Here is a 23,742-nt window from a genome sequence, read left to right on the forward strand (position 1 = left end):
TAGAGGAGACAAATCCCCGCAGGGATAGTTGCTCCTTTCTCGTGCAAAGCCAAGATGCTACAGGGCTAGACAGCTGCAATTCAAGTCCAAGCGGCAAGTAAGGCTTTTTAGAAAGCCCTTTTCACTTTGTCTGTGGGAGATTCCAAGTTTACCCACTAAAAATAGGCACCTCCAGGCATCTAGTCACCCAGAAGAAAATCAGGTGTTCAGTGCCCCAAGCAGGCAAAAATCATCTTATCAACATAGGGAACATTCCACAATCTGCATTCCCAAACTTCAGGCAGGAGCCAGGCCTGACTGTTAACACTTTGCTGCATATTACCTTTACTGGTGCTGTTTATTTCTTCATGGGGATTGGAGTTACCAGATACTGTCCCTTCTTTCTTGGAGCCGAGCTCCAAGTTAGGTCAAGTAGTAACAGTACTCTGGAGATGAGGCTTTTGGTGGAACTCCCTTCAGTTGCTGTGACAATGCCAGTTTTCACTGCTTCCGGACCACGGAGCCGAGGAGCCAGGGGTTTGGGGTGGAGTTGGGGGTGGGGGAAAGTAGCACCAAGTGGAAAACCACACACTTGGCTGCTCTTAGTGAGGTTCACTGGTTCTTCTTGAATAAATGCTTTTTAACCTGTTGTGTGCCTTTGATTAATTTCCAAAGTCCTGAAATGACAGATTTTGATAATTTTGCCAGTATTTTCATTGCTTTTATGGGGAAGAGGATTTACTAAGGTCCTCACTCCACTGTTCCAGAAGCCCCGCCTTAAGGCATTTCTCTTAAAACTGCAGAAAAGTATAGAAAATCATAGTCATAACAAATACCCTTGTAGTTACCTCCCAGAATTAGCAAATGCTAAGATTTTGTCATTTGGTGGTGGTGGTTTTTTGTTTATAAAAGAACTAGAGGTTTACAATTAAAGGTGAAGCCTCCCTTTTCCTCTCCTGAATCCTGCTCCCTTCATTCCCACCCCAGGCAAACAATATCATGAATTTGGTGCGTTACCTTTCTAACCCATGTTTTTAAACTTTTACTACATAAATTTGCATCTGTAATCAGTATAGCATTCTTTTTTGTAAATTTACCAGATTAGTGCTCTAGACCCATAAGGGTCTTTCTACAACTTTTTTTCAGTATTCAGTGTTACCCTTTGAGTTTAGCTATGCTGATATGTTAGATTTAGTTCATTCATTTTTCACTCCTGCATAGCATTCCAACATCTGAGTATCACAGTCCATCAATCCAAGCCTCTATTGCTGGGCATTTGGTTGTTTCTAATATCTTGTTGCCATTCTTTTACATGTACATATTTGCAGAATTTCTCTCTGGTATAAGTGGAATACATAGTAGGGTATATTCATTTTCAACATTACTAGATGTATAACCTTTTTTCTGTCATAAATAGAAACAATTTGCCTTGTATATTTAAGAGTTTTGCATCTATGTAAGTGAAATTCCTTTATAATATTGTCATATTCTGTCCTTACTTGCTTTTGGCATCCAGGTCATTCTATTTTGTATAACATAAGCATTGTTTTACCAATTTTCCTTTGGTTAAGTGCCAGGTATATTTCTATGATTTTATTTTCAACATTTCTTTCTTTTTGCTCTAATTGTCTTTTGAAAACTTACAGCTGATTTTTAAAAGTACAATTTAATATGGTTGGCCTATAATTAATGGGGTTAATACTTATTTATTGTACTACTACTTTATTTGTATTTCTTATTTTATTGTATTTTCTAGATATCCTGCTTTTCCTTTACCTCTTTTTTCCTGCCTTTGCTGGATTTTCTTTACCCTCCCCCCTGCCTTTTTCCCCTTTGGTCATTTTCCTCCTGAATAATTCAATACTAAGCATTATTCTTAGCAGGCTTTGTGTGTGGCAAATTCTCTGTCTTTTCTTGTCCAAAAACATCTTTTTTTTGTCATCTTTCATTGCAATAATTTATCTGGGGATAGAGTTCTGAGGTGACATCTTCTCTTAGGACTTTGAAAATATGTAATCTTTTAGCTTCTTTTTTAGCTGATGAAATCTATTGCTGACTTAATTGTTTCTTTATAGGTGATTTTTAAAATTTCTTCATGGTAGCTTTCAATACATACTTTCTTAAAGCCTTACAGTTACACAGAACTGTGGCTAGGTGCAGATTTGCTTTTATTTACCACACTCAGGACTCTGGACATTTAAGAGTAGGATACATGCCTTTCTTCCATACCAGAAAACTGCCAGTCATTGTTTCTTCAAATATTGCCTAGATTGGGGGTCCCCCAAGACCACTACCACATTCAGAGATTCTTGAGAGGGACTCCCAGGACTTGGCATCTAGTTGTATTTACAGCTAAAATTTATTATAGTGATACAGTAAGGATATACAACTAGAGCATAAGGGAAAAAGACATTAGCAGAATCTGGAGGACTCCTTGTACAGGGTTCCTTATGCTCTCTCCCTCCCACCTAGGGTCACACAGGGCACACTTCTCCCAGCAGTGAAAGTGCAGCAACATGTGTATGATGTTTATGCCCAGGGAAGCCCATTAGAGACTCAGTCAGTGTCCTCACATCACAGACTGCCTAGCACATACCAAACTTCCAGACCCCCAGAAGGAAAGGAAATGTTCTGCTTAAATCACATTGTTTGTACAAGCAGCCGTATCAGTTAGGCAGTGGTGGGGACATTCCTGAACTCCAGATTCCCAGATGGCAGCCAAGGGCCAACCTTGCAAGCTACTCTTTCTAAGTATAGCAGTCTCAGGGTTGCTCAGTTAACCCATTTCTTGGCATATTGCCCCCTCTCCCTTTTTCTCTAGTCTTCTATTTGGATTTGCTATTAAACCTATTTTGGAACTTATAATTTCTCTATTTCTCTTACCATATTTCCATTGTTAGCTCTTCATGCTACACTTTGGGTGATTTCTCAAGATCTGTCATCTAATTTGTTAAATCTGTCTTTATCTGTGACTAGATAGAAGTAGTAGTTAGAAGTTCAACTTCTATCTACTGTTCAACCTCTTTATTTAGAGTTTTAAAAATAATGCCTGTATATAATTTTCCTAGTTTTTTCCCCCACAGTCTAGTTCTTACCTTATTTATTTGAATAGTTGAAATATATTTATTTTGAAGTTCACATGGTTCTACTAGCTACAGTTCTAGGAATGGGAGTATCTTTAAATGTATCTGCTGATTCTCTTTCATGATGGGTCATTTCCTTGTGAAGTTGTTAATTTTTTACTGTGAACTCTTCAGTGAAAATTGGTATTCCATAGATATCCTGTGATTCCTAAGCTATAAAAACACAAGAATATATCTTTTGGAAAGCTTGCCACTACTATGAACCTACTAATACAGGACCAATTTTTAGTTTAATTTTTCAGCTTATGGGCTCTGTACTACACTTATAATCATTTGCATTGAGTTACAGAACTAGGCTTTTGATTTTTTTTAATTTTATTAAAGTATAGGTGATTTACAATGTTGTGTTTAATTTCTTCTGTACAGGACAGTAACTCAGTTATACATATATATTCTTTTCCATTATGGTTTATGACAGGATATTGAATATAGTTCCCTGTGCTATACAGTAGGACCTTGTTGTTTATCCATTCTATACATAATAGTTTGCATCTGCTAGTACCAAACTCCCAATCCATCCCTCCCCCGTGCCCCCTCCACCTTGGCACAGAAACCCTGGAACACACCACAAGTCTGTTCTCTATGTCTGTGAGTCTGTTTCTGTTTCATAGATAGGTTCATTTGTGTCATATTTTAGATTCTACATATAAGTGATATCATATGGTATTTGTCTTTCTGACTTCACTTAGTATGATAATCTCTAGGTCCATCCATGGTGCTTCAAATGGCATTATTTCATTCTTTTTGTGGCTGAGTAATATTTCAGTGTGTGTGTGTGTGTATGCCACATCTTCTTTATCCATTCATCTGTCAATGGACATTTAAGTTGCTTCCATATCTTGGCTATTATTAATAGTGCTGCTATGAACATAGGCATGCATGTATCTTTTTGAATTATAGCTTTGTCCAGATATATGCCCAGGAGTGGGATTGCTGGATCATATAACAACTCTATTTTTAGTTTTTAGAGGAACCTCCATACTGTTCTCCATAGTGGCTGCACCAAGTTACATTCCCACCAACAGTATAGAAGGGTTCCCTTTTTTCCACATCCTAATGCAGCTTTTGTTATTTGTAGAATTTTTTATGATGGCCATTCTGACCGGTGCGAGGTGGTACCTCATTGTAGTTTTGATTTGCATTTCTCTAATAATTAGCGATGTTGAGCATCTTTTCATGTGCCTATTTGCCATCTGTATGTCTTCTTTGGAGAAATGTCTATTTAGGTCTTCTGCCCATTTCTTTTATTAGGCCGTTTGTTTTTTTTGTTATTGAGTTGTATGAGCTCTTTGTATATTTTGGAAATTAAGCCCTTGTTGGTCACGTCATTTGGAAATATTTTCTCCCATTTTGTAGGTTGTCTTTTCATTTTGTTTATGGTTTCCTTTGCTGTGCAAAAGCTTATGTTTGATTAGGTTCCATTTGTTTATTTCTGCTTTCATTTCTATTGCCTTGGTAGACTGACCTAAGAAAACATTGGTAGGATTTATGTCAGAGAATGTTCTCTTCTAGGAGTTTTATGGTGTCATGTCTTATATTTAAGTCTTTAAGCCATTTTGAGTTTATTTTTGTGTGTGGTGTGAGGGTGTGTTCTAACTTCATTGATTTACATGCAGCTGTCCAACTTTGCCAAAGCACCTTGCTGAAGAGACTGTCTTTTCTCCATTTTATATTCTTGCCTGCTTTGTCAAAAATTAATTGACTGTAGGTGTGTGAGTTTATTTCTGGGCTCTCTACTCTGTTCCATTGATTCATGTATCTGTTTTTGTGCCAATATCATGCTGTTTTGATTACTGTGGCTTTGTAGTATTGTCTGAAGTCTGGGAGGGTTTTGCCTCCTACTTTGTTCTTTTTCCTCAGGATTGCTTTGGCAATTCTGGGTCTTATGGTTCCATATAAATTTTAGAATTATTTGTTCTAGTTCTGTGAGAAATGTCATGGGTAATTTGATAGGGATCGCATTAAATCTATAGGTTGCTTTGGGTAGTATGGCCATTTTAACAATTCTTCCAATCCAAGACAATGGGATATTTTTTCTTCAAATCCTCTTCAGTTTCCTTTATCAATGTTTTATAGTTCTCAGCATATAAGTCTTTCACCTCTTTGGTCAAGTTTATTCCTAAGTATTTCATTTTTTTGATGTGATTTTAAAAGGGGTTGTTTATTTACTTTCCCTTTCTGATATTTCACTGTTAGTGTAAAGAAATGTAACTGATTTCTGTATGTTAATCTTGTATCCTGCTACCGTGCTGAATTTATCAGTTCTAGTAGTTTTTGTGTGGAGTCTTTAGGGATTTCTATATATAGTATCATATCAGGCTTTTGATTTCTTATATATAATATCCTTCTTTCCAATTTCCTTGACCAGTGGGGAGTCTTTCTAGTTCCTGTTTAACACGCATGGATGCCCTTGTGGCTCCTACTTTAAGTGCAGATTATATTCTAGTTTCCTGAACATTTGTGCCCTGTGGTCTGGATTCCCCTGCAAATCTTCAACCTTCAGTTTCTGTTCACCCCATCACTTTAAACTCTCACTTCAGTTTTGACACCTAAAAACTTTCTTTTCTTGGTTTTGAGCTTGACTGGGTATTAAATTATTTTCTGTTAAATATGGGCCAGCATTTCTTTGTATTTACAGTTGAGGGAGGTGGTGGTGGTGGAGCACAGGGAGGGTTCATCCACATCAGCTCAGGTCCATTAATAGGAGTTCACAGCAGGGCATTTATGAATTAATTTTATGCCATAACATTATAGTAGAAATATTTATAAGTTTGATGATTCATTGCATTTTTTCCCTAGAATTCTGGCAAGTTGGTGACCCAATAGATAATCACAAGGAAAGCCAAGACAAACCTCTGTGGCAAGCTGCATCCATTGATAAGGAAACACTGAAGGATGGAAGTGGCCCAAAATTCAGAACATACAGAAAAATCATTTATCCAAGCACAAACTTTGTTTCTGTAAGACAAAGACTCCCTAACTATGATTCATGGGGAGAGTGTTCAAAACATAATTTAAATTTTCTTAGTCAAAGTAGAAGCTATGTAAGAAAGAAAGATGATGAATGTAAGGCATATTGGAAATTATGCTTCCATTCTAATCTTGATAAAGCTCAACCTGGAGAGAAATTCTTTGAGCCTAATGAACATGGAAAAGCCCTCCACCATAAGCAAGCCCTTAATAAATGTCAAAGAATTCAAATTGGGGAGAAATTCTATAAATGTTCTAAATGTGGAAAAGTGTTTATCCAGAAAGCAAACCTTGTTGTACATCAGAGAACTCACACTGGAGAGAAACCTTATGAATGCTGTGAATGTGCAAAAACCTCCAGCCAGAAGTCAACCATCATTGCACACCAGAGAACTCATACAGGGGAGAAGCCGTGTGAATGCAGTGAATGTGGGAAAACATTTATCCAGAAGTGAACTCTGATTAAACATCAGTGAACTCATACAGGAGAAAAACCATCTGTATGTGGTGAATGTGCAAAAGCTTTTAAGAGTTCATATCACCTTATTAGACATGAAAAAACACACATTAGACAAGCATTTTATGAAGCTATCAAATGTGGTAAGTCCAGCCTTACACATCAAAGGGCTCATACAGGTGAGAAACCTGAGTGCAATAAACATGGGAAAGCCTTTGATGAGACACCCACCCCCATTAAACATCAAGGAACTCATACAAAAGAGAAACCTTATGAGTGCAGTAAATGCAGAAAAGGCTTCAGGGGAAAGTCACACCTTTCTGTTCATCAGAGAGTTCATACAGGAGAGAAACCCTATGAATGCAGCATATGTGGGAAGACTTTCAGTGGAAAATCACACCTCTCTGTCCATCATAGAACTCATACAGGAGAGAAACCTTATGAATGAAGAAGATGTGGGAAAGCATTTGGTGAGAAGTCAACCCTTATTGTACATCAGAGAACTCATACAGGAGAAAAACCCTATAAATGCAATGAATGTGGGAAAGCCTTCAGTGAAAAGTCACCACTGACTAAACATCAGAGAATTCATACAGGAGAGAGACCCTATGAATGCAGTGACTGTAGGAAAGCATTCAGTAGGAAGTCAACTCTCATTAAACATCAGAGAATTCATACAGGAGAAAAACCCTATGAATGTAGTGAATGTGGCAAAGCCTTCAGTGTGAAATCAACTCTCATTGTACATCACAGAACTCATACAGGAGAGAAACCTTATGAATGCAGAGAATGTGGCAAAGCCTTCAGTGGGAAGTCAACTCTCATTAAACATCAGAAAAGACATACAGGAGAGAAAACCTATTAATATACTTTACTGTGAGATAATTTCACTAGTTATACCTCATTATATTATATACCAATTCATCCTGGGGAGTAACCTTATAAATATCAAAAAATGTCAAAAACTCTTCATATATTTAATGTTCATTTAACTTAATAAAAGGCACAGAAGTATAATTCCAGAAGCATATAATAAATGTGATCAATTTTTCACCCAGAATTCTTACACAAGTGGAGAACTATATACCAGAGAATTCAAAAGTGGCAAAACTGTGAATATATTGATCTGGAAAAGACCTTAGAAAGAATTTAAATGTCCTTGCCTATCAGAGTATTTATGCTGAGGAAGAACAAAGAACTTAATGAGTTTAGAAAACTGTGTTAGAAATTATGAGAGAAATATGCTCCATAGTCTATACCACACATTTTGTGTGAAAGGTGCAGAGGCTGCAAACAAGCACTCAGTCATTAAGATATGTTCACTGTGGAGTAGAGGATGACATTTTTGAAAGAAAAATATAAAGCAAAAATTGTTAATCCTAGCTAGGGCAAACTTCCAGTTTACTTCTTAAACAAAATAGAAAAATTGCTTCCTTAAGTGGTGTGATGGAGGATGAGTCATCATGATCCCTGAAACAAAGGAGCTCAAACAGGAGACCTTACACATATTCATCAACACTTTCAGTGCAAAAATGCAAACCCCTTACAGAAAAGGCATATATTAAGCTTTGACACACCTCACTTAGGAACAGTGCTTACAACCTAATATTTAAGGGTAATCATTTTATGGTTACATTTATGCCTCATTTTATTAGTCAATAAAAAGTCTTTAATTTTCAGCTTATCTCCCTTAACACAATACTATTTAAAATAGAAAAAAACTAAATTGACTATCCAATAGTCAATTGATTAAAAACTGACATATCAATAAGATAGAATAGTATGCACTAATTAAAAATTTTCTCATGTTTGAGGATTTGGGGAAATGTTCATGGTAATTGGCTAAGTGAAAAAACATAAAACAATGTACCACATAATTTACATTATTAAAAAAATACATCAAGGATGGATAATGCACCATTATATCAGTGACTCTGGCTGACAGAAAAGTAGCAGTTTATGCTGAGTAAAATTATTTGCACATATATATGTATACAAATATATTTGTTTTATATTTGTATCTGTTTTAGGTATGTGTGTATAGGTAGACACAGAACAAAAAGCTCAGAAGGAAATACAACAAATTATTAAGCAGATTATCCAGATTACCACTTGGGTGGTAGGATTATTGATTTTTTAATTTTTTAAATGTCATCTGCAGAAACTACCAATAAAATGATCTTGTGCATACTTGATTCTGTCTTCGAATCCATTTTCCCATTCAGCTTTGTCTTTAATATGTGACACCATTCTCTTCTTAAAATGACCCCATTTTCATATATGTCTATATATTCCCTATTCCCTTTCCATGTGGTTGTCTGAGTGTATGGTTTTGAGTATATGTTTTGCATCTTAAAAATGGGTATCCTGTGATTGTAATATCTGTATGTGATTTTTTTGGATAAAAATAAGTTATCTCCATAGTTCTTTACTCTGTAACCACTGAATACTGTTACATAAATTATCAGCTAACAAACTTTACAGGTGAGGAGAGAGGTAGTAAATGGTCCAACTGCTAAGTATATGAATTCCAGTTATACACTAGGAGACTGAGGAAATCACCACTGGGTGGATCTGCATGTGCAGTGGGCCACTGTGAATCAGGTTTAAGCCAGGACTCAATGTAACACCTGTACCCAGTAAGCCCCCCCTCTTAACAGGAGGGCCATGGTGATGCTTTGCATGTCTGGGTATTAATGTCAACTCAGAAAGTTGTGTCCAATAGTCCTAAAAATATTCCCTTTTCCCCAGTGACTATAGTCATCCAGATAAATGGCCATAGGTTCCTTCGGGAAGGGACTAAGTTATGTATTTTATGTTTGCTACAATGTTGTAGGGTTCTTCCTATGAGGGACATGGGTACCTCTCTAGACAATTGGTTCCAGATCTAAAATTTAGCTCAGGTCTGGGAACTCAGCAAGGGACTCTCACTTTTTAATGAAGCATTTGCCCTCAGACTCCTCTCTTTGAATCTTGCCTTTTTTTCTTCTTCTTCTTTTTTCGCCATACCACCTGGCTTGCAGGATCTTAGTTCTCCGACCAGGGATCGAACTCGAGCCCCCTGCAATGGAAGTGCGGAGTCCAGTGGTTAGTCCCTGGTTAGGCCAGGGAATTCCCAAATCTTGCCTTTTTCTGATTGTAATATTAGACAGCAATTCTGTTGGCGCCCATCAGTCTTACTCCTAGGGATGCCAGGCTCATCACAGACTCATTACAGCCAAGGAAAGAATTAATGAGCTTGAGAGAAAGTGTTTAGGCTTATACCATTCAATATGATGTTGGCGTTTTATAGATGCCCTTTAACAGATTGAGGAAGTTCCTTTTTATTCCTAGTTTATTAAGGGTTTTTTTTATCATGAACATATATTAATTTTGCCACATTATTTTCCTGTAACCATTGAGATGATAATATGTTTTTGCCTTTATTCTGTTAATATATTTAATTAAATTGAATTCTGAATGTTAACCTTGCATTCATTTTCAAGTATTATTGGATTCCATTTGCTAAATATTTTGTTAAGGGTTTGTACATCAATATTCATGAGGTTTATTGGTCTGTACTTTTCTTTCCCTTTAATTTCTTGGTCAGGTGTCAGGGTAATGCTGGTCTAAAAAACTTGCTGGGAATTATTTCCTCCTTATTTTTCTAAAGGGTTTGTATAGGATTGATATTATATCATTATAAATATTGGAGGACAATCTCCATGAGACCATTCTCACTTGCCTGGTAGAGCTGAAGGTCACTAGCAAAGCTTTTTTGTCCATCCCAACTCCAGTAAACCAGGTAGGATAATTTCCCTGAGGTTAAAGACTCTGCATTTCAGACTTCGAGGGCCCACAGTATGCCAAGTAAAGAGGAAACATCACCCCTCCATCTGCTTGTCTTCTGATGAACACGCAAATGCCCAAGAGATGGGGAAAGTCCCAACAGCTTCCAGAAAGGAGAGGGAGGAGGAAGGAGACAAGGCTGGGCACGTCTCCCTAGCCACCCAGATGCTGGAAGGTGGAGATGGGATCTACAGAACAGCAGTGGCTGCCTCTGTCTGAACCCCAAGAACAAGGGGCTGCAGAGGGCCAGCAGGTGGGGCATCATGTGGATATCACAGCAGCTCGTTCCATCAGACCCGAATTGTGTCCCCAAGTCTGGGGTTTCTGAGAAGAACTCCTGGGCGCGCCCCCGAGGCCAAGCTCTCCCTGACCCACCAGGTCCCCTTGTCCTGGCCCAACTGGCCTGGCGCGGGCTCACCTGGACACCTCCAGGTGTTGGGCTTTCTCCAGCTGCCATCCTGGCCTCCTCTTCTCCTTGTCCCAACCTGAAGATCTCACCTGGTTGGGCCATGAGGAATCCTGCTAAGGGGAAATGACAGAGGACTTTGTTATTGACACATGAGGCATTCCGGAACCGAGGCCCATCCTCGCAGGGCAGAGATGGTCTGGCCTCGGTGACTGCCCTGTGAGCCCAGCTAGCGGGCCCTCGGTGCAGACCATCCACAGAGAAGGTGAGAGCACGGACATCCCATGCAAGGTGCAAACGCCATTATGAATTCTTGACCGCGAGCCTGAGGCCCGACTCATTCAGGGCCCAGACGCCCCTGAGCTGCAGCAGCTGAGAGAGAGGGAGACATGAGGGGGTGTGTTCCAGTCACCCTGTGGAGGGTCCCTCACCCACGGAGACCAGGTGGCTGTAGTTCTCCAGCATGACATCCCTGCAGAGGTTCTTCTGAGTGGCATCCAGCTGCTGCCACTCCTCCAGGGTGAAGTCCACAAACACGTCCCTGAAGGTCAAGGTTCCCTGCAACAGCACACTCCTCCTTAGCCCAGTGATTGGCTTGCGGACGGAGACAGTATGTTACATCAAGTGCCCACTCTGTGCCCATCCTACGTCTTTCACATGTAGAAAGATTTCAGTCCTCCCCACCACCCAGGAGAACCCTGACAGATGAGGACAGGAAGGCTCACAGAGTGTGAGGTCACCTGCCCAGGGTCACACAGGTAGGAATTAAGGATTAAAGTCCATTCAGTCGGGTTTCCACACACACTTTTTAGACACTGCATTGCCTTTCTCTACGTAATTGTTCTTATGCTGTTCACCATCCACAATTTGACATAGTATAGTATATAGGGTGCTTATGTAACTAAAATTATTTTAAACTCTATGGGGAAAGAGATCGAGTGTTAGAAATATTTTACCCTGGAAATTCATTCTTCCAACACATATTTATTGACTGGAGACCAAGCTGATAAGTTCTAAGGATGTAAAGGTTAATAAAAACAAACACCTCCTGAATTGAAGGAGCTACATACAGTCTAGTAGAGGGAGAAAAACAACACTTACAAACTCATACATGAAAGGGTGGGAGGAAAGGAAGGAGGCAATGGCAGAGGTAGAGCTGGGAACCCAGAAGAGGGAGAAGTCAGTTCTGCTTAGGGCTGACAGAGAAGGCTTTGAAGGGGCTGTAGAACTAGAACAAAGAGTTCAAAACACAGCTACTCAATCATGACCAACAGTGCTGATTATCCAATCAATCATGAGTCAAAGAACAGGACTATATCTGGCCTGGTCAGCAGATTGAGGTAAAAAAGGAAAGGTCTGTACTTGATCTTATCACCACCAAATAAGAATTTACTTCTCTAGGTGCCTGGATTCCTATCAGAGAGCAATAATCCACCTATTTACATTCTGGATCCCATCCTGTCCCACCCACACTTGGTGGCCTTAAATTCAAGGAGACATTTTGCACCCACAAGGCCCCCATGGGCCATATGTGGCACCAGTTTACTCAGCTTTGCAGAGGGAGACAGGACACAGTGGGCCAAAGGGCAGTGGCGCCAGCAAGAGGAGTTCTCAGTACAATCCAGTAGCTCAACCTGCCCCTGCCCGCCTGAGGTGCCCGGGAACAGGGCCACACTGGCAAGTGCAGGCAGTATCTGGCTTAGAAGCCGGAAGCTGCTCCATGTACCAGTATCTCTTGTAACAGGCCCCTGAGTACATCTTCCAAGGTCCTGGCCAAGGACATGCCCAGTTATGAGAGTTACACTGGACTGAGGAAAACCCAAATTGGTGGCTTCCTATTAGCTATTTTCAGTTATTCACAATCCTCCCAGTCCAGGTGCAGTTTGTTTACCAATCAAGAGTCATTGTGGCTTTTACATCCGGGAAACTTCGAGTTTAGGTAAAGGAAGCTGAACTAATTGTTCCAATGGATGATGGAAAACGTAACAAGATATCAAGAAATCCAAAGCGATATGAGTGAAGTCTTATTTAGCATCCTGCAGTACACTGCCAAACGTGATCTTAAATCTCAAGTGTGGTATTTAAATGGAGAAAAAATGAGTGCTTCCTTGCTATATAAATAAAATGCTTGATTTGTACAGATTAAAAAGAAAAGAGTCATTTTGATCCTAAGTAACAACGCCTGGTAATACAGCTGTCATTCCACCATTACTGGGTTTCCAGGGACACAAAGCTAAAACCAGTTTAACTCAAGGTCAGATTTCTCTAATGAGGAGGAAGAATTTTATTCATGCTATACTTAGTGTTATGCTTCAGTAATGACAATGAAGAAAGTTAAAAACCACTAACAGATCCTACATACACAGGGTCAGAATTTGGTTCAGAATGAAAGTATCTCAAATCGCTGTAGAAAAGAAGTCATTAGCAAAATCTGGCTAGGTATTTATGCAGGGAAAAAGCATACCATGAAGCTGCATTAGCTATCTCACTCCGAACTCCAAAATAAATTACAGATATGTCAGAGATTTAAATGTGTGCAGGATGACCATAAAATTACTAGTTGAAAGTTTTTATAATTCTAGAGTGGCGAAAGTCTTTCTAAGCCATCCCCAAATTCAGAAGACATATAGCTAAAGACTGGCAAACTTGATTACCTAGACATTAGAAATTTCTAAATAGCAGAAAGAAAATAATTTTTTAAATTCTCAAACATCAGTATCAAAGTGGTAAAAATATTTGTAAGCTACATAACAATGATCTAATTTCCTTTATAGACTAAAATTCTAACAAATCTTTAAGAAAGACCACAACCTAATACAGTATAACTGGAGGAATGTGAAATAAGTTTATAATAGTATACCATTTATCACCCTTCAGATTCTTTTTCTTATTGAGATATAATTAACATATAACATTGTGTAAGTTTAAGATGTACAATGTGTTGATTTGATAAATTTATATTTTGCAATATGATTACCACCAGTCCAGTAGCATTAGCTAACACCTCTATCATGTCACACAATTATCATTTCTTTTTTGTAGTGAGAACAATTAAGATCTAGTCTCTCAGCAACTTTGAAGTTTATAATACAGTACTGTTGACTATAATCACTATGCTGGGCATTAGATCTCCAGGACTTATTTATACCCTTCAGCTTCTTAAACATTAAACAGGTTGATAATACCTACTGCAGTCAAGTGTGTAGAAAAACACCAAAGAAGTTATAAACTATTTATTGCCTTTGGGGGAAGGGGGTGGAGCAACAGGTTAATATACATCAAAATGTATGTTGCAAATACTCTTTAATGCAGCAGTGCCCTTTCTAGGATTGTTACCCTAGACATTTTGATGTCAGTTAAGAAAAGACAACTCAGTAGAATAGACAAAAGATTCATAGCAACAAAAATATAAGCATAAACATACAAATAGATTATAAACCTCATTAAAGTTCAGATACATGCTAATTAAACAGTAAGATACTGTCTTTTACCTATAAGGTTTGTAAACATTCAAAAGGTAGAGAAGAGCCACTGTTCACGAGTGGCTCACTGTTCATGAGCCACTGTTCCTCATATAGGAACATGAGTACTCTCATAGAAGGCTGGTTGACAGGTAGTTTGGCAGTACCTATTACATTTTTTTCTCATATTTTAACCAGGACTCTATCCTACTGAAATATTTATATGGCCATAAGGATGGTCAAGGCAGCATTATTTGTATTAGCAAAAAATAAGGGGAGATGATCCTCAATGTCCTGTGTTCCTGGGAATCTAATAATGGTGGCATGACAGCTATATCACCAGGCAACATTGCTTCTGATAAGAATGAACCCTGATAGTCAACAAGCTGCATCTGGACTGGTGGATGACAGAGTCGTTAAATAAATTGTTACGGCTATACTCTAAAACAGCCATTATAAAAATTGGCTGACATGAAAGGATATCTGATATATTTTTGTTAAATGAAAAAAAGCAGAGTATGCATAGTAGGAGCATATTTTCATTAAAAACAACCCGTGCAAAAATTTTGGGTTTTTTTGTACACACACACACTTCTACCTGGAAGGCAAACAGTTAGCAGAAGGGCCAAGACTAGTTTCATTTGTTGGAATGCAACAGAAAAGGAGGAATAAAAATGAGCCATAAGGAAAAGGTAAACATCTTCCCTTATGGCATCACCCCCCCTTTTTTTTTTTGGATTGCCTGTACTATCTTTCTATTTTTCTATCACATTTTTGGTCTTTTTTGTATCATCAGCTTGCATTTTCTGTATATAAATCCTCTGTGTATCATATGCACCGCCTTTCAGCCTCAAATGTCTTTTGACTGTACAGATTTTAACATTTTAATGCAGTCTAATCTGACAGTCTTTCTCTGTATGGTTTCTGGGTTTTGTATTTCATTAAAAATATTTCTTGCATTGAGCAAGGTTACAGAAATATCCTCTTAAATTTTCACGTAGTTTCTCAAATATATATGTAGTTCTTTAATCAATCTGGCATTTTACTTTCATATGATGTAGAAGAGTCTAGCTTTGTTTCCATCCAGATGGAAACTCAGTTGTGCCACCATCATTCATTAACCGCTCCTTTTCCCATAACTGAAATGACATTTTTATAATCTTGACTCACAAAAGCCTTTTGAAGCAATACATGAAATCTGGAAGCCACTAAAGATTGTGAAATTAGACCACATTTTAAAAATTTAAGTGTCTACTCTCCAAGATACGTAAACCCAGTCATGAGAAACCATGAAAAAATATTTACAACATACATTATAGAGGTCTAATTTACTTATTACGTTAACATAAAGAGCTAGCAATCAGCAATCAAAGTAATTCCACACCCAAGAGAAAAATGGGCAAACAACTTAGAATAATCATCTGAAAGGAAAAAGTGCAAATGGCATTTAAAAATATGAACAGACACTCAATTCAAGAAATGCAAATTAAAATGCACCACTCTTTTTTCCCCTCACAATGGCAAAAATCATTGTGATTGCCTGTTTATGGGAAAAGGCATCATACTGCTGCTAGGAGTACAAACTGCTACATGCTATTTGCAGGGCAATTTGACACTCTTAAATCAAAATTCAAAATGTGTGTAGCCACTGACCTAGAAATGTCACTTCTAGAAAGACATACTCACATGCATACAACTGGAATGTACATGGATATTCACTGCTATGTTGTTTATGGTAGCAAAAGCCTAGAAATATCCTAAATATACATCACTAGGAGAAAGGTAAATAATAAATGGCATTTCCATCCAGTAGAATATCAAGTGGCTATTTTTATAAATAAGGTAGACCACTGGTGTGAAACCTTGTGTAATTTTGTCCGCCAGGAGACATTTGGCAAATGTCGGGAGACATTTGTCAAAACTGGGGGAGTGAGTGCTACTGGCATCTAGCAGATAGAGGCCAGGGATGCTGCTATACATGCTAAAATGCACAGGACCGTCCCAAACAACAAAGAATAATCTGGCCCCAAATGGCGAGAGTGCCACAGTTCAGAATCCCTGGGATAAGCTATGTACAACTGCAATGTAATGATCATTAAGACAAGGACCAGAATGTGCTTTAATTTGCAAAAAAAATTTTTTTAAGAGATTCATATATCTAGATAGAGATGCGTACATTATCTCTGGAAGAATGTATGAAACACTGAAGAAGGAGACATGGGGACAGAGTGAGAGGGAGAATTATTTTTTACCTTTTCTTGAACAAAGCTTTTGCTTGAAATTTTTACCCTGTGCATGCATTACTTTAAAATATGTGTAATTCAATGTATTACCGTTCTATGCAGAATATTTTAAAATTTGGGGCATTCATATTCTTAAGCAAAGCTGGTCTATAATTTTCTTTTTTGTAGTATCTTCATCAAATTTAAGTGGCTTCATAAAATGAATTGGGTGCCTTTTCATCTTACATTTAAATTTGTACTCCCAAATCCTTCATAATCACTACTTTCATTAATTTTCAAAGACCAGATAATTTCTGTGATCCAATTTTCCAGGCTTTTATTCAGCAATCTGATTTCCATGTGAACCCTCCACAACACGTATACTACTGAGCTTATAGATACATAGAAAGCTGTTCATGAGGCACTGTTTATAATAGTAAAAAAATGAATAAAAACCCCAATATCTACGAATAGAGCAATAGTTACATGATACATCCATACCACGAAATACAAACTGAAATAATCTTTATGTATTGATGAGAAACAACACCCAGGATATAATCATATGGGGAAAGCAAGATGGGTATGGGAATGTGATAGCATTTGTGGAAAAATATGTTACACATACGTCTATTTTCACTTAATTACACTGATGTAAATGCATCTACAGCGCCTTATCACCAAAATGTTAAAAGTGGGAATCTCTGAGGAAGAATGAGGTACTGGGGGGAGAAGAAATACGGATGATTGGGCGACTATTTTTATATGCATTTTAAAACATTAAGCATCGATTTACTTTCATTATTTTCCCTAATTAAAAAGAAAAATGTGAACTGGAAGAAAGGTAAGTCTATGTATGTAAACAATCTTCTCTGAGAAGGAAAAGAGGAAAAGATGAAGTGCAGTTCCAAAAGGGAAGTAGTTGAGAGGTATCTTTCATTCTAACCTCCCCCCCTTTTTTTTTCTGGTGGGGAAGAGAAGGATTGGAGAAAACTGAGGTGGATGACAGGTTGAATAGAAAACAGCCAGAGCCGAGGGGACTAATAGATTTTTCAAGGTTGCAATATAATTTCCTAATTGCTGCCTCAAATTAACTGGAAACAAAGTAGGGGGTAAATTAGGAACTCACCTGGGACATGGCCATCTGGCTCTGCCCTGACAAAGGATGGAGATCTACGAAGGCAGAATTAGGAGGGTCGAGATCAGTGCACACAGCCATGAGACCACCATCACCAGCTTAATACCAATCACTCTTGCCCCACAGCGGGGATGATCTGGACACGTGGCCTGGTGGCTCCAGCCTGTTCCCCTGGGACACGGCTAAGATCCTGTGGGTTTCCCACGTGAATTTATTTCCTCTTCCTGGACAGATTTATGACTTGTGTTTCAAGACATCTCCTCGGAAGCCATTAAGAACCTGACATCTCCTTTCTCTCAGGAATTCTATGCCTGGAAATGTATCATAAAAAGGCAATCATAAATAAGCACAGGCTACAAGGATGTTAACTGTAGGTGTTTCCACCACTCAACAATTTGGAAGCAACTAAACCTCCAGCAAAGGGGACTCAGATCAAAACTTAGACACACAACATGGGAAATACCACGTGGGCTTTAAAAATGCAATGCAATCCTGTTCTCATCTTAACATATTTAAAAGTAGGTTACCAGAAAGCAAGTGCAGTGCGATCTCCTTTGTTAAGCAATATGTATTTATTGAGGAAGAGCAGTCCAGAAGAGCATTTATGAAAACGTTGACATTGCTTACCTTCCAGTGGTGATTCTACCTTTCCTCTTTTATTTACTTGCATTTTTTCATTTTTCCCAATATCATTTACTAGTAAAATAAAAAGGAGAAATGATTACAAGTCACCTATTATCACACTGAGCCCTGGAGGTGATAGACCCTGAGCAAAGTCTGGAGGACAGGGACAGCTTGCTGTGGTTTGGAGGAAGGAGACAAACCAGAGCTGAGCGCAGGGCAGAGGGGAGGGGCGAGGAGGGAGGGAAGGAGCGGGGAGAGGGAGGTTAAGGGCCAGGCATTGGTCAGTTCCACATGGAGCTGGAAACCACTGACCTTGGGCCAGGCTCCTTCCGCCCTTCAGGAGGCCACCACCACCCTGTTCCCGCCCCAATACTTCCTTATTTCCCATTATGTCCATTTGATCACCATGCTCTTCCTTATTTCATTGCCATGCTCTTCCTTATTTGGCGGTGTTCAAAACGCAGTTTCAGCAAGGAGCTTCTGTTAACCATTGCTACTGTAGCAATCCCTGCCTTAGGATCAGGACAGCAAGGTTCAGCAAGATGCAGATTGATGAGTCACTTCCCAGACCCAGTTACTAGCATCAAAATGAGAGGCAGCAGAGCTAGGTGATGGCCTACCTAGAGACCACGCTGAAAGGTCACAGACACACAGAATCCAAAGACACCTCTTTGGTCATCTAGTCAGGGTACAGGAGAGTCAACATTTCTGCTACAGGTAAGTGGGTTGTTTATACAATGGGACTGACTCAAATGCAAAAATAGCCCAGGGGACTTCCCTGGCCGTCCAGTGGGTAAGACTCTGCTTCCACCGCAGGGGGCGCAGGTTCGATCCCTGGTTGGGGAACTAAGATCCCCCATGCCTCGCGGGGCGGCCAAAAAAAACAAACAAAACAAAAATAGCCCATGGCACAAGAGGGAAGTATATGGTGTGTGCACAAATGTGTCAGGAGTGGAGAAAGTCCCGTGAGGCAGGGGGTCAATCTTTCCAGCCTGATCCTGCCTTTGCAGGCACTACAGCAGGGCAGCGTCCCTCCATCCCTCTGTAACTTTCATCCCTCTCCTCCGATAGGGGTTCAACTGACCACCATCACACAGTTCTTGATGGTGGCTAGAAGTTGAGTCACCGAGGCAGCCTGGCTCTCTCTCAGCTGAAGGGAGGGACAGAGGGCACTGCAGGTCCAGTTCTTCCAGGACCTGCTATCCTGTGAGCCCCTTCCCTCTAACCAGAGCATCTGGGTCTGTCCTTTGAGCCTTCCCCCCTGCACCTGGGGTCTGGGCTGGCGCTCCGCTTCCAACTCCCCTCAGAGGAGCTATTTTATTTCTAAGGAGGCAGGACCCAAAGATTCAAAGAAAAAGGTATCATCTTTGCTGGGACCATCACTTCAGGACCATGTCTCTGCCTCTGACCCGAGGAGCTCACCTCCTTCTCAGGCCTCAGACTGGGTCTTCTGTAGTCTAACTAAGGAAGCCCATGGCAGATCAGCTGGTGCGTGAAGCTGCTGAGCCGTGGGCTCAGTTATGAACCCTGACCCTGGAAAGGCAACGACCACACAGGCGATGCAATTAGCAACCTCCATGATGGAGCGAAGTTGAGGAAAACCCCAAAGTTTTCCTTGCCACCAGAAGGCACAGTACCTCACTCTAGTTTTAAGCATTGACATTCAGTAAGAGCTCAATTACCGCCCGATAAGGCCTGGGCTCTGGAACGAAACTGACCGCCTGCTCTGCCGCTTTCATGCGTTTCATAAGAGGCCAGTGCCTACTGTGTGCCTGTTCTACTGTTCTACGGGTTCTACTGTTCTACGTGAACAAGACTTCAGAGTTGCCCCATCTTGCGGAGCCATACTCTTAGCAGGGGAGAGACAGACAGTGAGCCAGCAAAGTGATACATTTAGGGTGCGTTTGTCGGAAAGGCATAAGCGTTATGCCGAAAAAACGAAAAAAGAAAAAGGACCCCTCCACTTTACTGTGTGACTTTGGTTAGGTTTCCCAGCCTTTCTGTTCTTGCTTTCTCTCTGTAAAACAAAGAGCATCGTAGTACCTACTCACAGGGCTACTGTGAAACACAGGGGTGCCCGGCATTTACTAGGCACTGAGTAAACGGTCGCTGAATGAATCAAGCAATGAACCAATCACTCGCTGACTCCCGTAGCCCCGCCCCCTCCCCTCACCACCGCGGCCCTGTCGCTCAACACCCCAGGGGCGCGACCTCATTGCCCAAGGGCCCTCCGACCTCCCCATCCAGCCCATCCCCAACTCCGCCTCCCCTTACTCCACCGCCAGGGACCCTAGGTCTCAGGGCAGACAACAACCGCAAGCGTCAACTCGCACCGCCCTCGGGGTGAGCAGGGCACTTCCGCTCGCCGTCGCGCCGGGAGCCCGAGCGCTGTGCACGCGCAGGAGCGGGCTTTGGGGGCGGGGGACAACACAGCCAATGGGCAACACGGCGCCTTTCGGGGACGAAGGATTCTGACGTCGTTCCCTCTGAGGTTAGATGGAGCGACGAGAGCGTGCCAGCATTTTCCGCGACGAGTCGTAAAAGAGGCTGGGGAGGCGTCTCGGGCGGCGGGAGGCGAGCGGGCTCCGCGCGGCCTGTCGTGGCGATCCGAGTCCGCCGCCTCAGAGACCGAGGCCCGCTCTCCCAGTCCGTTCTCCCGCGCGGCCGGGCCTCCTTGTTGCTGTGCTCCCTGGGGAGTTCCCGCCCCTCCATCTTCCAAAGCCACGCTCTCCTCTTTCTTTAGGTCCTCAGGATAAGAAAGCGGTAGTCGTGCCTGCTGCCTCCACGGCGGCACATGGGCGCGGCCATCTTGGGCGCGGGGTGGAGCCGTCGGAGCCGGGCTCTGGTCTCAGGCCAGGGTTCAGAGAGCAGGGTTCAGGCTCAGTCGGGGAAGCAGCATGGAGGAGGGGCTGGGAGTTGGGCTGCAGGGCAGGCAGCATGCACAAATGAGGAGGAAACCATGATGTCTGATTCTCCTGAAATAAATCGAGGAACTCCGGTTTCTGGGACCTTGGGGATCCTTGGAGAATCTGGGCTTTGCCTGTTTGAAAGCACAGCATAAAGTGGGGGGAGAGCTGTTTCTCTGACGATGCCAGCCAGTGGCAACATGGCCTGCTAAAAGTCCTGGAGTGCCCTTGAGGAAAGTTTTCTGTTCCCTGTCGGGATCTGGGGAAAGAGGCCAAGTGTGTGCCGTGTGCTTGTGGTACCTGGCTGGCCACCAAGGAGAACTCCGTGGGCTGGGCAAGGCAGGGTCTGGGCTCAGTACACCCAATTCCTTCTGTGCTACAGCCAACACGTGCCAGGCACTGTTGAGAGAAGCAAGTGACAAAAGCAGTCATGGAATCCAACATACATTTCTTTACTCTTCCATCTGAACATACTGCTTTCTCCCTGTCTTTCCCTTTCGCCTCTGAGGAGGTGGTGGCATGTGTGATATTCCCAGGTTGGTTGGATGAATCATTGCCCAAATCGACAACCTGGAGGTCTCCTTGGAAGTGACTCTGTCCCAGTCTTGTGTAGAAGTCCCGGGAGAAGAGTCTGTTTTCTGTCAGGCACGTGACTGGGGACTTGCCCCCCACTGTGATTCTTTGTACCTTCTTAAATGTTGGCCAGGTTTAGGGATGCTAACCTATTTATTTCCAGAAGAGAGGTGACCTGATAAGTTTTTCTGACACCCCTGTCAGGAGGCAGGAGAAAGTTAATAGAGTTAGAATGACAGTGTCCTGAGGACAGTAGAGAAACCCCCAGCTGCAGAAAGACCTGGTTATTGGCCCTGGTCAGACGCTCCCCATATCCTGACTCTGCAGGAATGAGTGCTTTCTCAGAAAGAGAAGGGGCGGGCAAAGGGCGTGCAGTTGTTGCTCATGCCGTGCCAGCATTTCCTAGTGTGACGTGGGCATCCAGGAACCAAAAAAAGATGCCAAGGTGTTCTTCCAGGCCACACTCCACCCAGCCATTGGGATCTACCGATCCGTAGAAGAGAAGGCTTGGCTCCACCACTTACCAGCCCTTTGGGCCTCTTCTACGTCATAGCTAAAGACCACACATCCCAACGGGCTGTCAGGATTGTTTAAAGGCACATCTCTAGCGCCCCCAGCCCAGAATGTGTCCTAAGGCAGGCACCTGGTAAGTGGTGGTATTACCAAAGCCAACTTGGGTCCACTCATCCACACCCCATAAAGCCAATGTACTGACACCAGGTCGTGGTGAAGGAAAGTCCAGCATGTACTGCAGGGCACCAAGCAAGGAGTCCAGGCAGCTAGTGCTCAAAAGGCCTGAACTCCCGATGGCTTTCAGGGAAGGGTTTTTAAACACAGAGTGAGGCAGGAGGTTGTGGGATGTGTGATCAGCTCATGGACATTCTTCTGATTGGTTGGTGGTGAGGTAATCGGGGAGTCAACCTCATCAACCTTCTGCTTCCAACCAGTCTGGGGTCTACGTGCTCGTGGTCAGCATGCACTTAAGGTCTTCCACCTGATGGGGGTTTCAGTATCTGCAAAACAGCTCACAGGATATGGCTCCGAAGATTATCTATAGCCCTTGGGGAGGAACTAAAGGTCCTTGACTTTGTTTAATGGCTAAACTATTATTTTGTCTTGCTTGACTGTTTTCCTCTGTTTCTGCATTTTCTCACTTCTCTGATTAAATTATTCTTTGAAACTTGGGGAAGACCAAGGAGGCTAAAGTTTTTCTACAGATGAGAAGCAGGTGGAGGACATGGGAGGGGTCTGTCCCGGGAAGGCCTATAGGGTCCTGCTTGGTTACCGTGGCAATTTCTGCTGTCCTCTCCCCAACACTAGGGAGCATGCTGGTGCCAATGCTACTCCTTCCTGCACTGTGTTCTTCCCTCCCCTTCGCCACCAACCTTGCTCAGGATCACCACTGAAAACGTCTTTTTTTTTTTTTTTTGCCCAGGACCCAGGAGTGAACCCGGGCCCTTGGCGGTGAGAGCACAGAGTCCTAACCCCTGGACCACCTGGAATTCCCTGAAAACATTTTTTTAAATGGCAATTAGGCCTCTAATTAAGTTAAAATTCATTGTAAAGTGTAACCCCAGCAGGCCCAGTTTACTCAAGCCCTTACATTCCAAAGAAAAGCCTGTCTTGGGAAGACTGGTCCTTGTCCCACTCCTGGGAGAGCACCACACAGACCCTGGCGTGTTCTGCCTAGTAGGGTATTTCTGTAATCCAGGCACCTCTGTTCCATCTGACCAGGTAGTTCATGCTACTGGTGTGACATGTGGTGAGGCTGTGTTTTGTATGTGTGAAGTCCTCGGCTGTGCTGTATTAGTTTGACATCTGGGGGCTGTAGACCGAGTAGCTAAAGTGAGTGACATGGAAGCTGCATGCCTGCATGAGTGACCTCCAGTCAAATCTCTGAATCCCTAGGCATGGGTGAGCTTCCCTGACTGGCAACACTTTGCATGTGTTGTCACACATCATTTCTGGGAGAATTAAGCATTGTCCATGTGACTTCTTTGGGAGAGGACAAGTGGATCTCACCACTGGTTTCCAC

At 41.7% G+C, this 23,742-nt stretch overlaps 2 protein-coding genes across 2 annotated transcripts in view; one reads left to right on the top strand and one right to left on the bottom strand.

The window, feature by feature from the left end:
* ZNF674 (zinc finger protein 674) overlaps window positions 1-8,739 on the top strand; it is a 28,217-nt gene extending 19,478 nt beyond the window's left edge. Inside the window, 1 exon segment of the mRNA XM_060087245.1 lies at window positions 5,922-8,739. Coding sequence (XP_059943228.1) covers window positions 5,922-7,414 — 1,493 coding nt within the window. The 3' untranslated portion in view covers window positions 7,415-8,739.
* Window positions 8,740-9,448: 709 nt separating this feature from the next.
* On the bottom strand, window positions 9,449-20,364 carry KRBOX4 (KRAB box domain containing 4). The gene is made up of 5 exons (XM_060086529.1): window positions 18,232-20,364; window positions 17,596-17,915; window positions 11,215-11,341; window positions 10,796-10,896; window positions 9,449-9,610 (listed from the first exon to the last, which is right to left on the bottom strand). Exons 2-5 carry the CDS (start codon window positions 17,683-17,685, stop codon window positions 9,449-9,451), a joined length of 480 nt encoding a protein of 159 aa, XP_059942512.1. The 5' UTR covers window positions 17,686-17,915; window positions 18,232-20,364.
* Window positions 20,365-23,742: the final 3,378 nt, after the last annotated feature.

Source organism: Mesoplodon densirostris, chromosome X (genome assembly GCF_025265405.1).
Source record: "Mesoplodon densirostris isolate mMesDen1 chromosome X, mMesDen1 primary haplotype, whole genome shotgun sequence".
NCBI classification, from domain to species: Eukaryota; Metazoa; Chordata; class Mammalia; order Artiodactyla; family Ziphiidae; genus Mesoplodon; species Mesoplodon densirostris.